The sequence below is a fragment of the Conger conger genome, chromosome 6 (assembly GCF_963514075.1).
Source record: "Conger conger chromosome 6, fConCon1.1, whole genome shotgun sequence".
NCBI lineage: Eukaryota > Metazoa > Chordata > Actinopteri > Anguilliformes > Congridae > Conger > Conger conger.
Window position 1 is genome coordinate 41,187,900 of NC_083765.1, and position 15,277 is coordinate 41,203,176.

Below are 15,277 nucleotides of genomic sequence, written 5' to 3' on the forward strand. Positions count from 1 at the left end.
TCACTAAATGGGCGGAGTCAATGTCAACCAATCATTTTACTCTGTGAAGTCATTTTACTCTGTGGCCAATAACGCTTCACTCTCTGAGGGACAGGCTTTAAGCCTCGGGTGCAGTGGGTAGCATTGCCGCCTCACAGCAAGGAGGTCCTGGGTTCGAATCCCAGTCGGCCGGGGCCTCTCTGTGTGGAGTTTGCATGTTCTCCCTGTGTCTGCGTGGGTTTCCTCCGGGTACTCCGGTTTCCGCCCACAGTCCAAAGACATGCAGGTTAGACTGATTGGAAAGTCCAAATTGCCTATAGGTATGAGTGTGTGAGTGAATGATGTGTGCGCCCTGCGGTGGACTGGCAACCTGTCCAGGGTGTATTCCTGCCTTCCGCCCAATGTATGCTGGGATAGGCTCTTTAGCCCCCCTGCGACCCTGTTCAGGATAAGCGGGTTAGGATAATGAATGAATGAATGTAGCAATTGATATTTTAGCTACACATCAACATGAAATACTTTATTTTGGTCTAAAACGTATATGGCTAAATCAGTTTGAGGGTATTAAGCCAATTAGCTAATAATTGCGGATAATGAAAATGTGCACACACTGGTCTGCCCATACTATAAGCCAAGCATACTATGATTAAATTATTTACAATGCTTTTATACATTAAACTTTGATACTAATTTATTTTCATTACTAATATTATGGATATTCCATAAAACTACAGACAGATGCATTTAAGAGATGTGTCATTGCCCATGTTAGCCTCACTGGGAAATGTAGTCTTGTCATCACAATTGGCCCACTATTGACCAAAGTGCCAAATAAAACATCAAATAGCAGGTGTCAGGGAAGCTGTTCTCAGCCTTGAATATCCAGAGAGATCCATCTCAGGCCCATCTCCACAGAGCCTTCTGAAACACAGCCTTATGCATCACTGTGACAGCTCCTAACCCAGGGGGCCTACTGTCCAGAAGTCTGGCACCGTGGTGTACAGCCCGGTTTAACGTGTCAGAATCATACCTCCAGTTCAAAAGGAATTTTCAAACACCCCCTTGCCACAGGGCACATGTTGAGTTCAGGTACAGCTCAGCCCCTTTGATATCGCTTTGAGAGCCCTGCCAAATGTGAAATATCATACATATGAAGAGGGCTCATGAAATGGAAATATGAAATTTTGGGAAAGCTGACCCCTCCCCACTGGACTTCCAGCTAGGTATGGGACGGAGATCTTTGCGCAGGATTCTCCATCTGGATTCTCCGTCTCTGCTCCTGACTGTAAAGGGACTCCAACTTGACGCTGCCAATCTAATTTTCTGGGAAAAGGGTAGCAGTTGGCAGAGCAGACATAGAGCAAATTTGGTTCTGAAATTCTTTAATTCTTTCAATTTATCTCAATTTTCCTCCAGTTCTCTAAGAACGAATTCATGGAAGAAAGCCATCAGAAACAATAAAATGCAGTCAAATGAAAAACATCTATTCAATTAGTCAGTAGTCCTCATGATCTGGTGTCTGCAGGGTTAAAGTGATTCATAGAGCGTAATAATTTTGGCCATATTGGCTCAGTCCTGAAACTGGAGCTCAGCCACTGTTGTTTTTCGACAGTCGGTGTTGCTCACACAATATTTGAACCCTTGGGTAAGCATGCTTTGCAAAATCGACCATGATTCCAGCTTACGGAGGTTCGCCAAACAATCCACCAGCTGCTCTGAAATTCAAACCCAAAAATCAGAACTTCAGAACATCACACATTAAAACCCCAGCAAGGTGCTGCTCAGTTTCACACATTTTCTAGGCTGTTTCCTCCTGGTTAGGGCCACAGGGTGGGCGCTTCACCTATCCCAGCATACACTGGGTGAAGCTCAGGAATACACCCTGGGCAGGTCACCAATCCATCGCAGGCCCCGCATGCCACCCACACACACTCATACCCCAAAGACAACACACACTTTCCAATAACCGAACCTGCACGTCTCTGGACTGTGGGAGGAAACCGGAGTACCTGGCTGACACTCTCACAGACACGGGGAGGACATTCAAACTCCACGCAGAAAGGCCTGGATGTGCTTGAGGCAACAGTGCCACCATGCGACTGCACCTGCTTTAAGCCCCATTCAGAAGCGTTGCGGAGACAGTACGGCTGAAACTCACCAGCAGTGTGCTACGGTTTGGAGAATACAAATCGCAGAGGGACAGTCTGATGATGAATGGCATCCATTCTAATGGAGTCACACAGCAGAATTGGCCTGTCACAAGCGTGATGAAGCACGTTTGTGAATTTCACATTAATCATTCCAACTGACAGAGCCGGCAAGTTAGCACCTGCTTTCATTGTAATCACACTACCCTTTAACCATTATAAAATCCATTCACTGTATAAATGAAAATAACCAGCAGATTGTCTCATAAATGGTGTGATTTCAGTGGAATTGTGCTCAGTACAGTTTCCAAAAAAAGAAAAACAACACACTGTACAGCGAATGAGGTCAGCAAAAGATGATTGGGGGGAATGGGGTTAAGCTCCTCATATGGGATAAATAAAGACACCATTTCATACTGCCTTTGCCATCAGCATAGGAGGAGGGGGAATTATTTGAATGAATAAGGAATCCTCATTTTTTATTTATTAATGTTCAGAATAGTTTCCCAGGAACCAGAGCTTGTCGAAAGATACACAGGAAGTGCCGAAAGATACACAGGAAGTGCCCAAGCCGGTATTTGAACCCGCATTACAGTGGTGGTTCTCCACCAAGTACAGAACGGGAGAAGAGTGACTTCCAGACCAGTCAAAATGAACTGCTCAGAGGGCCCATAAGGCTGGCTGTCTCATTATCCTGCTTCTGACGAAAGGTTGTGAAAACAGTCATGAAACAGCTAAAGAAGTTAGCCAGCTCCAAAATAGGAAATTGCTTAAAGATGTTATAAGTTATCCGAAGTGCTTCTTAAGGAGTTAAGTCCATAAAATAGGGAAGGGGCTTTACTTTAGATCAGTAACTGGACTGAAACCTCTGACAGGAAAGAGAGGAACCGTCATAATAGTTTTATCATTCAACAGGGCCTGTGGGTTTTACGAACTAGGCAGATTATGTGTATGTTTTAACTCCATAAATGAAAAATACAAGAAAACTTGAAAACCACAAAACAAAGCCAGTCCTAGAAAGTGCGATCCAGCAAAAATGTAAACAGTCATCAAGACTTCAGCAAAGGAACATCACACTTAACCAATCGGGGCTTCTTAGAAGATCATTCTTCTCCTAGGTATATATTGCATAGAATTAGTTAGAGAGCATACTAGTATAGTAGTTCTAGTATGCTGTCATTCTAGAATAAAAGCCTCAACTTGTTCCACCCACTTTCTTGTCTTCTATATATGAAACCATATTCAATATTTGGTCAAGATAAACCATGAAATGAATTGGTAAGTGTTCTTGTTTGTATGTTAAATAGCAATGCATAAAAAGCAAACCCATTTATCTTTTACATTACAATCACTTAGCCGACAGTTATCCTGAGTCACATACAAAAGTGAACATGAGTGTAACTCAGGAATACAAAGGTGTGACATCACCAAGAAGGCATAGAAAGCCTATCTATTACCACCAATGAGAGAGGCCTTCCAGTGGTCTCCTTAGTGACAGGTGTAGCCTGCGTCAGAAGAGCCGGCATATTTACAGAACCACGTAGAGCACGCAAACTGAGAGGAAGGATCATATGGCAGGTCTGAGAAAGCCAAACAGGAAACAGCCAGATTTAGTTAAGTTAATAATGAGCACAGCCGTGATTTAGTCCTGCTGAGCACTAGGTGTCAGTGTTATGCCACATATAAACACACGTCCACACATAGACGCATACACTCACGTGCTCACTCTTTGTGCAAACATAAGTGTTGTTTAGCGAAAGAATTGCAAATATGACCGTGTTGTTTCGTGACAAAATAGCGCAGTTAAGATTAAGAATCCAATTATGATTCTTCTTCAGAACCTTCCCTGAAACTTAAAGGGGTGTTTATTAAGCTTCTTGGAAACAGGAGCAGTTTTTCAACAGCTGAAAAAAACGTTATTTTACAACCATTTCCCAGCATGGACTTTACGTATGATTAAATAAACACGTTGAGAAAAACCGCAATTACCAGAAAACAGATGCTCCATAAATGCCACATTAAAAATTTATGAAACGCAGCAACACTTTCATTATTATGTTCCAAATTCTTTCGGCTGCAAATCGCCAACCTCAACCTTTTCTTTAGAAGTACACTAAACTGAAACACAAAGGGGGGGGTGTTTTCCGCTGTAAACACACGCTCTGATAATTGGTCCAGGATAAACAGTGTATGAATGTGACAGCTGCAAAAGTGATTCTCTGAGAAATTTGTTCAGCTTTTTAATCAAGGTTCTTTTTCTCTTTTTTTCTTCACTCAATGTTCAGTGGTCACAGACACATGTTCATGAGATAACATGATAAAAAATACAATTTCAGTCGTGCAAATAAAAAAACTATAAAAAAACAAGAAAAAGAAAAAAAAAACTATTTCAGGATTCCCAAATAGTTTCCAATTCCACAACCCATCAGAAAAGGTACGGTCGCTCCAGAGTCAGGCAGTTGAGCTAAAAACCCCAGCGAAGACTCCAGTGTTCATTCCTGTCTCTCCTCTGGACCGCCCCCTGCAGGACATCGTCAGAATTAAATTTTCCGGAACCTTCCCTAGCGCGGGGGGAAGCCCCTGTGGGGGCCGCCGCGACCCCTGAACCCGCCCCGGTCGCCGCGGAAACTGGGCCGGTTGCGTTCGCGGCCCCGGTCCCCGCCCCGGGCCGAGGGCCCGCCCCGCCCGCCCCTAGGGGCCCCGCCTCCCCGGTCGGTCTTGGTCTTGGGGGGCGGGGATTTGGGCCGCAGACGCTCTATCTCCTCCGTGCAGCCTGACAGGTGGGAGTTTGGCACGTTGAAGTGGGAGATGTAGGCCTCGGCGTTAAAGTTACTGTTGGTCAGAGTGGGGCCCACCGTCAGCCAGCCTGAAGGGAAAAACAAGGAGTTCACACACTTATTTACTCACTCAGACACCAGCGCGAATGACCAGGCTTACGTCATGCTTACGACAGCTGTACGAAGGCTCCATGTCATATTGCACAAAATATGAACTATGCAAGAAACTCTGGATAAGCTCACAGGACAAATAGGATTTATATGAAACATTACAATCAGGGAATAAAAATCTGGGTGAAAGTAATAATGATAATAAATATCATTATTCATGTTGCCTTAATGTCCCTTACTTGGGGTATGCAAAGATAAGATATTAGCATTGCTAATTGCTGATTAATGCAATGCCTGGACAGAGGTGATGCTTGTCGTACAGCAGAGCAGGTTTAGCAGTTAGCTCTGGGTTAGCGGCTAGCTCTGGGTTAGCGGCTAGCTCTGGGTTAGCGGCTAGCTCTGGGCTAGCGGCTAGCTCTGGGCTAGCTCAAGGGAATGTAAAGTATGTAGATCACTGGAAAGAATGTCCTTACAACTCCAAATTCTTTAAAGAAGGCAGTGGTGTTTAATCTGCTGAGACTTCAACAGTAAAAGTTTATAGTCTTTAATCATCACCGCTAATTGCTCATAGTTACACCAAGTCCTTTCAAGGGGATCAAAGAAGAACTGGTGTACGGGGGGTGAGCAAATAAGAGCTCTTAACAATGCGTAGACCCCCTCCGTGCAAAACGAGTCATAAAACTGTACTGAATGGCTTCCTCCTCTTGTCCCGCGACCAATGAAATTCCTTTTACAAGGTCAGCTAATTAGTTAAGGTAGGTTAGAGACTGTACAATCCAGTTTTCACAAGACCTTTAAATAAATCAATATAAAGAATGTGAATATAATCCTTTATTTAACCTGATCATGTTCAACACTGACCCAGCCAAGAGGCTCAGCGAATGTGAATGTTAATATATATATATATATATATATACACACAGAGCAATGTGCAAAGACAGGGGTTTAGACAACAAACATTGCTGAAAATGAGTGTACAGCAGGGGTCTCCAACCATGGTCCTGGAGAGCTACTGGGTCTGCTGGTTTTCATTCTTACCCTGCAATTAACTATAATCAACTGCTCCATTTTAATTAATTAACTCACCTCACCTGGTTACCTGGGTCTCAACAGGTGCTGATTTTAAGGTGAAAACAAAAACCAGCAGACCCAGTAGCTCTCCAGGACCAGGGTTGGAGACCCCTGGTGTACAGGGTCATAGCTGATAGTCATAGACTTTACATAATCAAGATAAGATGCCACAGTAGGTGCAGGCACCAAATAGAGAATGCAGGATTATTATGAAGCAAATGGGTTAGGGGATATAGTTAGTATTAACATCGGCAGGGCTAGTAAACCCGTGCAGGTGAGCCAAAGTGGATTATAAACAGTCACGTTTTCAGTCGGGGGGAAAGACAGGTAGCTGCTCTGCTGTCCTCACTGTAGTCAGTCATTTTAATTTAGGCGAAGGTGAAGAGGAGGGGGGTTTAAAGGTCGAGTAAGAGGAAGGCATTTTGAGGAGCCGTCTGAACAACATCAGAGTGTTAAAATGTAGTTGCATTTCCCACAAGGCCGTTAGACGGCCCTTTTAGAGACCGGAGAGTGCCAGGCCTCTCTCTCCTCCAGAAGGGGCTACGAGGTCCCTCCGCATAAAGCTTCATATCACCCCCTCCTGCTTTAAGAGCAGGGCTCTCCACCTCCAGCCACAGAGAGCCACAGGGTCCGCACTGGTTCTGTGTGACTCATCAAACCCTTTCAGCCCTTGAAATGGCTCCACCAAAATCCCAAGGGGTTTTGGCATTGGTTGAGAAAATGGAGAGTTTTGTAGGGTTTTAAGAGGGGCCCAGAACAATAGTATAGCAGTAATTTTCATTGGTTAAAATGGTACAAGGTCGAGATTTTACGGCCTTTTAACTGGCAGGTGATTGAAAGGAAACACAAAAAAGCAGAAGAACCTACAGCCCTCCAGAACTGATGTTCAAGATGCCTGTATTAGAGTATTACAGCATTTATCTAAACTATTCTTTGCTTCCATGTCCGTTAAAAGCTGCCTATACAATCGGCAAAACCGTGTATTCGTCCAACTAGTCAGACTGTCAACCCTTTAGCCTTCTACTGTTTTAAAAAAAGCTTCCAACAGTCCAATCTCATCAAAGGGTTCTTTGTCTGGGAGCTTTCACACCTTCACGCATCTATGATAGAGGGTTCCATAAAGAACAGCCTCAACTACGTTCTCAAAGGTGTGTCCCTTAGTGATGACGTCATCACCCCGCTGCGGGCTGGCTCACCGGGCCGGATGGTGCTGTCCCGGCCGAACAGGTGCAGTCTCCGGCGACCCAGGCAGAAGTGCTCGATGATGTGGAAGATCTCCACAGGCTTCTCGATGTTCCCGATCTCCGGCTCGTCTGTGATGATCAGGTCGATGTCCACGTTCGCGTGGATGAAGTCCCCGTCCGTGCTGCGCCTCACCGTGCCTTTGATTCCCATCAGGCAGTGCTCCTGGGAGGAGGAAGGGGGATCATGGGTACTGGAGTCTTTTCATGTCATCGCTCTAGAACGGGCACATGTCCATGACTGTAGGCCCAGTGTCTATACGGTTTTAGCTCCAGCTAATGATTCTTCCAGTCATATATATACACCAGTACCGATTCCCTCGTTCTTTTCCAACCACAGCAGGATGTTTTCACAGAGAATACATGGCTCTAGCTTAAGGGTCAATAATGTGACCGGGCTACTTAAAATAATTAAGAGCAGAAGTTGGCATGAAATCCAGAAACAGACAGCACCCTCTCTGTCGCCCTCCGCTCTCAGGCTGGGGTACCGAACCCCATTCCTAAAGGGTCATATCCGTTTCGGGACTTCATTCCAGCTTCTGCTCTTAATAATTTAATTACAGTCATTTCCACGAGCTGACCTTTTGATTATATTTATGCATGGGCTAATGATGGACAGCTGCCCCTGGAGGAAATGTTTCACTCAATTTAATTTAATTTAATTTGTATAAAACTTCTTACAGACACTGACCCAGAGGAAACAGAAAAGAGACTTCTGGAGACCATGTCGAGCCAGCCGCCCGAAAAGCGAAAGGAACGCTCGGTTAATCGTTCGCATTCCTCAGAGCTCGGAACAAAAGAGCGAGAGAGAGCAGGGCCGGCGTTCCACAGCCGAGGATGCTGGGACAGCGGGGATACGATTGGAGGAGTGGGCATCCGCTGTGTCATTAACCGCAGATCAACAACACAGACCATCTGCTTCTGATGCACAGCCTATTCAGCAAAGTCAATAAAGCAAGTGTAATGGCTCCTACAGACATAAACCCCTACCCATAACCCCCCCTTTGTGTCAACTCCCAGCCTGCAGTTCTGCTTTTCTCCCAGATATTACGTCCCCTCAGTACCCACAATGCACCCAGAAACGCATCCTCCAGCAGGCTGCCATGGGCTCAGCCCAGCTCTTATTCTGGGGGAGAAATTAGTCAGGTAATTTGACTCTCATCAATGGTGGGGGCGGGAGGGGGGTGGGGGGCACACAAAAGCCGGGCGCTGAAAAGCTTTTCGGCCCCCCCACCCACACATCCCTTCCCAGCACAGGACAAACATCACCAGTACCCCACAGCTCTCCCCCATCTGCATATCAATGGGTTGGAGGTTTTTAAAAAAGAGCATTCACACGGGCCATAAAAGGCCCTCAGAACACCATTAGGCCCTCAGACCCCACCCCCCTGACTGGGCAGCTAGGAGCTACGGAGGGACTGCGGAAGATTCCGGAACAGCCAGTACACTGAGGGCTCTATACTGAGCCTGAAGACCCCCCCCTCCTCTTCTCCTCTCCTCCTCGTTTATTTCTCTTTATCTTTACACACAAAAAGAGGGGAGGGGAACGAAACTGCTCTAATGGTTAACCCTTTAGCACTCTGCTCAACTCAAGTTTTTTTTTTTTTTTACTTGCGATATATCATTGAAAAAGCCTGGAGGAGTAAACTTCGACCGATTCAGTCCGATTCAGTCATCTCTACCACTAAATTGAGGAATACGGCACGCATGTCAGGTCAATTTAAAAGAATTCATTAATTTATGGTAAATGGACTGCATTTATATTGGGCTTTTACCCAAAGCACATTACAATTGATGTCTCTCTTTCACCCATTCACACACACTCAAACTCCAATGACAATAGGCTGCCATGCAAGGCACCAACCAGCTTGTCAGGACCAGGGGTTGTGGGGTTTAGGTGTGATAAAAAAAGTGGCGGTTTTTTTGGTGCTGTGTAACATTCAGTGGCTTGGAGCCCATCTCTCCTCCCTGTTGTGGGTGTAGCTGGCTAGACCACCATTGCCCAAGGCTTGCTCTTGTGGGGTTTGATTTGATTTCGGCCCGGTCCCACTACCAGCCCTCCTCACCTTGGTGCGCTGGAAGACGGCCTTGGGGTCGAGCGTCTTGGTCTTGCCGGGGTTGTTCTTGTTGGTTTTGATCCAGCAGATGTCCTCGCACCTCCGGAAGCCCCATTTCCTCAGGCACTGTAGGAGAGACCGTGAGAACGCCGTTAATGCCCCGCGTTCGTGCTACTCTGCCAACGGAGGGGATTAAATATCTTCCAAGTTTTATTTCCCCCATATCTTCTCAGTTCAGGCTGAGTTATCCAATTCCTCACTAGAGACAAAACAAATTTACAAAACAAACAAATGTAAAAAAACTAGACAAAACAAATAGGCACTAATCAATTTGGTTATTTTGGATTCGCAGAAAGGCATTCTCCGGTGCCCTTTCGCCCTTCATTGTGCATAATAACGTAAAACACACAAACTCGTAGATGACGTAGCGACAGCTGCGTTTCATTTATAGAACCAATCAGAGAGGCTGAGCTTAGCGCGATGGCAATAGTGTGGCTGGCAGGACAGAGAGGTGGGTTTTCGCAAACGGCGCTAATGCTCGGCTAACCACATAATTACTAAAAACATCCAGACAGAGCTTTGCTGCCCCAATCTCATTAAAGGAGCATCACGCTCCAACCCTACCACACCGTAACTGCACGGCTGACCTTTGACCTCGTACTCAAAACCGCGTGACAGAGCTGCTCTTCAAAGGGGAGGAGCTTAACGGAGGCATTTTCATTAAAACATGCCGGGCGGGACTTCAAAGCGAAACGATGGAGCGCGATTCCACCGTCTTCAAAGGGAAGAGTTAGCATCAGCGCAAACCCCAGTGTGGAAGCCTTCCACACTTTAAGTCCTCCAGAAACTACAACAACAGTGTCCCTGCTCAGGGACTAATTCAATCACGGGCAGTTTCAGAAGGAACGCAGACCCAACTGGAGACAGAGAAAGAGAGAGAGTGATAGAGGAAAAACAGAAAGAAAGAAGGAAGGAAGGATTCCGCCAAATTACTAAAATGCCCTGATCAGGAAATACTGCAAATTCTTCTAGGAAAGAAAGTGAGCAAAATTAGCTGAACATATACATGTACAAACTGCATGTGGGTATTGCATGTATATGTGCTGCTATACGTGCACACACGCGTGAGTGCGTGCGTGCGTGCGTGCGTGCGGTATGTATGTGTGGTACGTCTGTGTGTGTGTGTGTGTGTGTGTGTGTGTGTGTGTGTGTGTGTGTGTGTGTAGTATGCATGTGTGTGTACACATTTACATTCTCCCAACTTCTTGCCTGTGTTTATTACAGAGTTTAAGTGCTTCATGCTTATGGAAATTTTTTATGGAAAGTGGACGTATGTCATGCCAATAAAGCATTTGTGAACTGAATCGAAAGGGTACTGGCATACAGCTAGTATAAATATTGCACGTGTCAAAATAAGAAAGAATGTTGTGAAATATGAAGTATGAAACGAACACAAGATGGCAAGCGAGAGAAACAGAGAAAAAAAGATTGAAGTGGATGTGTTTGAGAGAGTGAGAGTAAGACTGATGGAAAGAGAAAAGCTTGGCTTCTATAGAGAGCCACAGGCGAACAGGAGAGGGAGGTGAACATCATACCATCCTGCCGAGGTCCAGCCCCTCTCCGGATCCACACCACAGAAACACAAAGGACCTCAGCGCTGAAATCTCCTCTATCTCCAGCTTCATTATCTGAGCAGAGACCACCAGTTAGACCAATCAGTAAATCGGGCCCTCAAATGCAAATACACCACTGGTTTTTTCTCCAGGGTGACTACGCCCCGGTAGCCTTAACAGCAGGGATATCAAACTCCAGCTCAGGAGGGTATCAGTGCCTGCAGACACTGCGGCCAGGCAGGACAGGGAGTTGATAACCCTTGCAGGAACGGGGGGGCTGTAGCATAGTGGTTAAGGTAAAGGACTGGGACACACAAGGTCAGTGGTTCTAATCCCGGTGTAGCCACAAAAAAATCAGCACAGCCGTTGGGCCCTTGAGCAAGGCCTTTAACCCTGCATTGCTCCAGGGGAGGATTGTCTCCTGCTTAGTCTAATCAACTGTACGTTGCTCTGGATAAGAGCGTCTGCCAAATGGCAATAATGTAATGTAATGGGTTGATAACCCTTGCAGGAATAGGGTTTGATATCTCTGTAGGGATGGGGTTTGATATCTCTGAAGGAATGAGGTTTGAAATCTCTGTAGGAATGGGGTTTGAAATCTCTGTAGGAATGGGGTTTGATATCTCTGCATTCCAGTTGTAGTGATCGTGACTCACGTCGTCCCAGGTCCAGAACTTCTCGTTGGCGATAATCCCAGACTCCCTGTAGTACTCCTCCAATGGAGGCTCCAGGAGGATGACATCAAACTTACAGTTCAGGTCCCTCAGGTCAAAACTCTCTGGGTCTGCCTGTAGATACCTGGCCAAGATACAGCGCAGCGTGTCATGTCACAGGAAAAACAGAAAAACACTACAATTACACTAAAATATTTTTTTAAAACAGCATGCTGAAATGCAACTGGAACTTCCTACGATCACAAACGAACCAGAACTTGGGAATGGGAATGTTGGCTATGATTAACACACACACACACACACACACACACACACACACACACACACACACACACACACACACACACACACACACACACACACACACACACACACACACACACACACACACACACACACACACACACACACACACACACACACCTCTTTGTATGTGACACGCTCCATCACAAATCCCAAACCATTCAATGGATTAATCAGTTAGGTGTTAGCTTTTTCCAATCTGGAAAGAAGTCCAAAGTTCTGAACAAAATGGCAATTATCCAGAAAGCTACAAATGGTTCCAAATTCTGAAAACGTCTCATTGAAAAAACATTTCTAGGACCAGCTGCACTGGATCAGCAACTGTATCATAAATTACCTAAAGTGCCTCCAACAGTGGAGCTGAACAACATCATGAACAGAAAGCTACTACTTCTACTACTACTACTACTAACAAAGAATACGAGCATTCCCAGAGATCAAAAACAAAACTGAAATTTCCTCAAGAGGACAATAATATCAATCTTACATGGGAGGAGTATTTGTCGTTGAAATCAATTCATCCTTCAACCTGATCAGCTCTCTGAGTTTAGGATACTCCTCAAATCTGTCTGCCAGACCTGAGGAAAAGGGGAATAAAAATGACATCAAACCACATACACATTCCTTCACGTACACAAATTCCTGGTAACCTGCGGCATGGTCTCCACATTTCACCTACCTACGTCACGAATGAAGTTCTGCGGCCTGTGCCCAGTGTCAACAAAGTGCTGGCAGTAGTCATTGTGTGGATTCAAACTCTGAGTCCCCTGAGACAAAGCATTTATCAGTCGTTAATGCCATGGATAGCAGGGTGCAGATTTTCCGTTACAGGCTGGCTAGACCAGCGCTACCTGCGTCCTGCGGGCCGCAGTGCTTGAAGGTATTTGCTCATACCATGCGCTACACAACCTGATTTCACTAATTATTTAACCTGCTTGGTTCAGATAAGCTAATTAGTGAAATCAGGTGGTGAAGTGCACGGCTGAGGTAAATGTCTGCAGACACTGTGGCCCGCAGGACGCAGAGTAGAGTAGCGCTGGCCTAGACAGTAGAAGTCAAAAGAGAACACATCACAAACACACAGGACAGCCTCAGCAACATGTGATGTCCCTGATGGGAAAAATTGATCTTACCTTTAAGAAGGTGCTGGAATCTTTGTAGACTTCTTCATATGGGCCACTGTCATCAGCCTGCTGCTGCTCAACCTCATCCTAAACAAAATGGCAGACAGAAACCTCTCTGAAGTACTGCCAGTACAAAACAATGCAAAAGAAGTGCACCTGAAGTCTGCGGAGACCGAGTTAAATATGAATGCCAATGTCACTCTTACCTTCTGATCCTCCTCATCTTCCTCTGGGTCCTCGCCCTCAGCTTGACACTTGCGTTTAGCGCCTGGGCCGGACGTGTCGAACGAGGCCCTTAGAAAACAGTGGTACAAAAACTACAGTTGATTACAGATGGTGGATAGGGTGGCATAAAATTTAAAAAAACATGACACCATAGAACAGTGGTCGCCAGCCCTGGTCCTGGAGAGCTATTGGGTCTGCTGGTTTTTGTTTTCACCTTAAAACCAGCACCCTGTTGAGGCCCAGGTAACCAGATGAGGTGAGGTGAGTTAACTGTGTATCCAACTGGTCTAATTGATTAATTAAGTCCAGAGTAACAACATAAAACAGCAGAGCCTGTAGCTTGGACCAGGGTTGGAGACCAGTAATGCCCAGGGGAGAGAGAAGATAGATAAATTAATTAATTAATTCATTAAAGTTGTGAACTGTGCTCATCCAGCAAGTTACTGTAAAGGTCACGAACAATAGTAGGAGGAGTTAACGCAGACCTGCATGTCTCTCTGGTCTCCTCGATTTCCTTCTGTTCATCTTTGCTGTTCAACACAGCACCGATGCTGTCAGCGCTTTCAGCTCCCAGCTATGGACAGGAAAAGCAACTAGGTGTCAGTTAAAAACAGAACTGATTTAAAGATAGTCATACTGTATTAGCTAACTTACAGGTGGCTTTTAATTCTATACTTTAATGTTGACTGTAGCCAGTCAAGCTATACATTTATTTTAATGCCGAGCTAGTCAACTTAAAGTTAAATGTTAGTTACGGTACGAGTGCATTGGAGCAGCACTACTTGCTTGATCAATTAGTTATTGATTTAAATAAAAATGAACTGATAAACAGCTAGCTCTAAGTTAGCTAGCTTGCAAGCTAAGTTAGTTACTTGCTCATGTTGCTAACATGGCTGGATGTAGCCTAACTGCATTTAGTCTACTAACAAACGTATAATCTGCGTTTAATTTATTAAGATGTTACTACATTAGCCAGCCAGAAAGACAGCTAGTTGATTTGTTACAACCACTTTTTAAGGTAGCTTCATGATTCGTGTAGCTATACCCAAATAGCATTGTTCAATCAGTTTTGGAGGAAAGACTTGAGCGAGCAAGCTAGGGCTAGCTAACGTGGCTGTATTGTTTGTGGCTAACGTTAATAGGTATCCGCTCATTCGGACACTTTTGTAACACTAATAACTACATCGTTTTTACCTGCTGAGCTAAAAGCTGTCGTCGGAGCTTCTGTCTTTCTCTTATTTCCTGCAGGCGACTGTTCATTTTGTTTCAAAGTAACATGAAAGATATATCCTACTGGTCGTTCCCTCTTCTTTTTCGTTTGCTAAACACAAGTCGCCTCTTGATTACGTCACTACCGAATCTATGGTATCTGTGTAGATTGCGTTTGGTTCCAAGAGCTGATCTCAGATCAGCATTGTGCCTTTTACTCTGCATGATTACAATGCATGATCTCAGGCATTAGTGAAAGAACTGACTTGGTCACCTTCACATTCAGAGTGAATGAATTAATTTCTGGAACTGTCCGATTCCGATTAAAATAAATATTTACACACCAACCATCTACACTAGCAGATTTATCTGGAAGAGCACAGTTAGTAATGCTTCCCCTAAAAAATAATGAACGAAAATAGCTAAATTAATTCATTTGTAAATAGGCACAACTAGGCGATGCACACATACATGCTAAAATAAAAATAAATAAGTTGTTCATAAACTTAGTTCTGCGCTAGTTCTGCAATGTGTAAATAAATGTTTACACTAGGCATACTAACTTTATTTAACAACCAAATTTAGCAGTCAAACCTGTTTGTACGCCTATAGACAAAGTTATTTCAGCGATTTAAACAGCAGGACCAGGCACGGATGGCCCACAAAGTTTGTGAGTTTACTCTAGGGGCGCTAGACAGTTAGCTTGGCCTAGGACAAGCTGCTATTACAAGCATGACAGCGAGCAG

At 44.9% G+C, this 15,277-nt stretch overlaps 1 protein-coding gene across 1 annotated transcript; it reads right to left on the reverse strand.

Moving 5' to 3' along the window:
• Positions 1-4,341: 4,341 nt before the first annotated feature.
• On the reverse strand, positions 4,342-14,678 carry mettl14 (methyltransferase 14, N6-adenosine-methyltransferase subunit). The gene is made up of 11 exons (XM_061246535.1): positions 14,517-14,678; positions 13,808-13,896; positions 13,304-13,391; positions 13,107-13,184; positions 12,653-12,740; positions 12,461-12,551; positions 11,653-11,794; positions 10,979-11,071; positions 9,393-9,509; positions 7,282-7,492; positions 4,342-4,992 (listed from the first exon to the last, which is right to left on the reverse strand). Exons 1-11 carry the CDS (start codon positions 14,580-14,582, stop codon positions 4,688-4,690), a joined length of 1,368 nt encoding a protein of 455 aa, XP_061102519.1. The 5' UTR covers positions 14,583-14,678; the 3' UTR covers positions 4,342-4,687.
• Positions 14,679-15,277: the final 599 nt, after the last annotated feature.

Excerpts from the sequence above, each read along its gene's own strand:
- mettl14 (XM_061246535.1), bottom strand. The coding sequence starts at position 14,582 with ATGAACAGTCGCCTGCAGGAAATAAGAGAAAGACAGAAGCTCCGACGA. Across the intron at positions 11,072-11,652 it reads AGTTCTGGACCTGGGACGAC|ATAATGAAGCTGGAGATAGA; the intron begins GTGAGTCACGAT and ends GTCTCTGCTCAG. Across the intron at positions 4,993-7,281 it reads GGACAGCACCATCCGGCCCG|GCTGGCTGACGGTGGGCCCC; the intron begins GTGAGCCAGCCC and ends TTTTCCCTTCAG.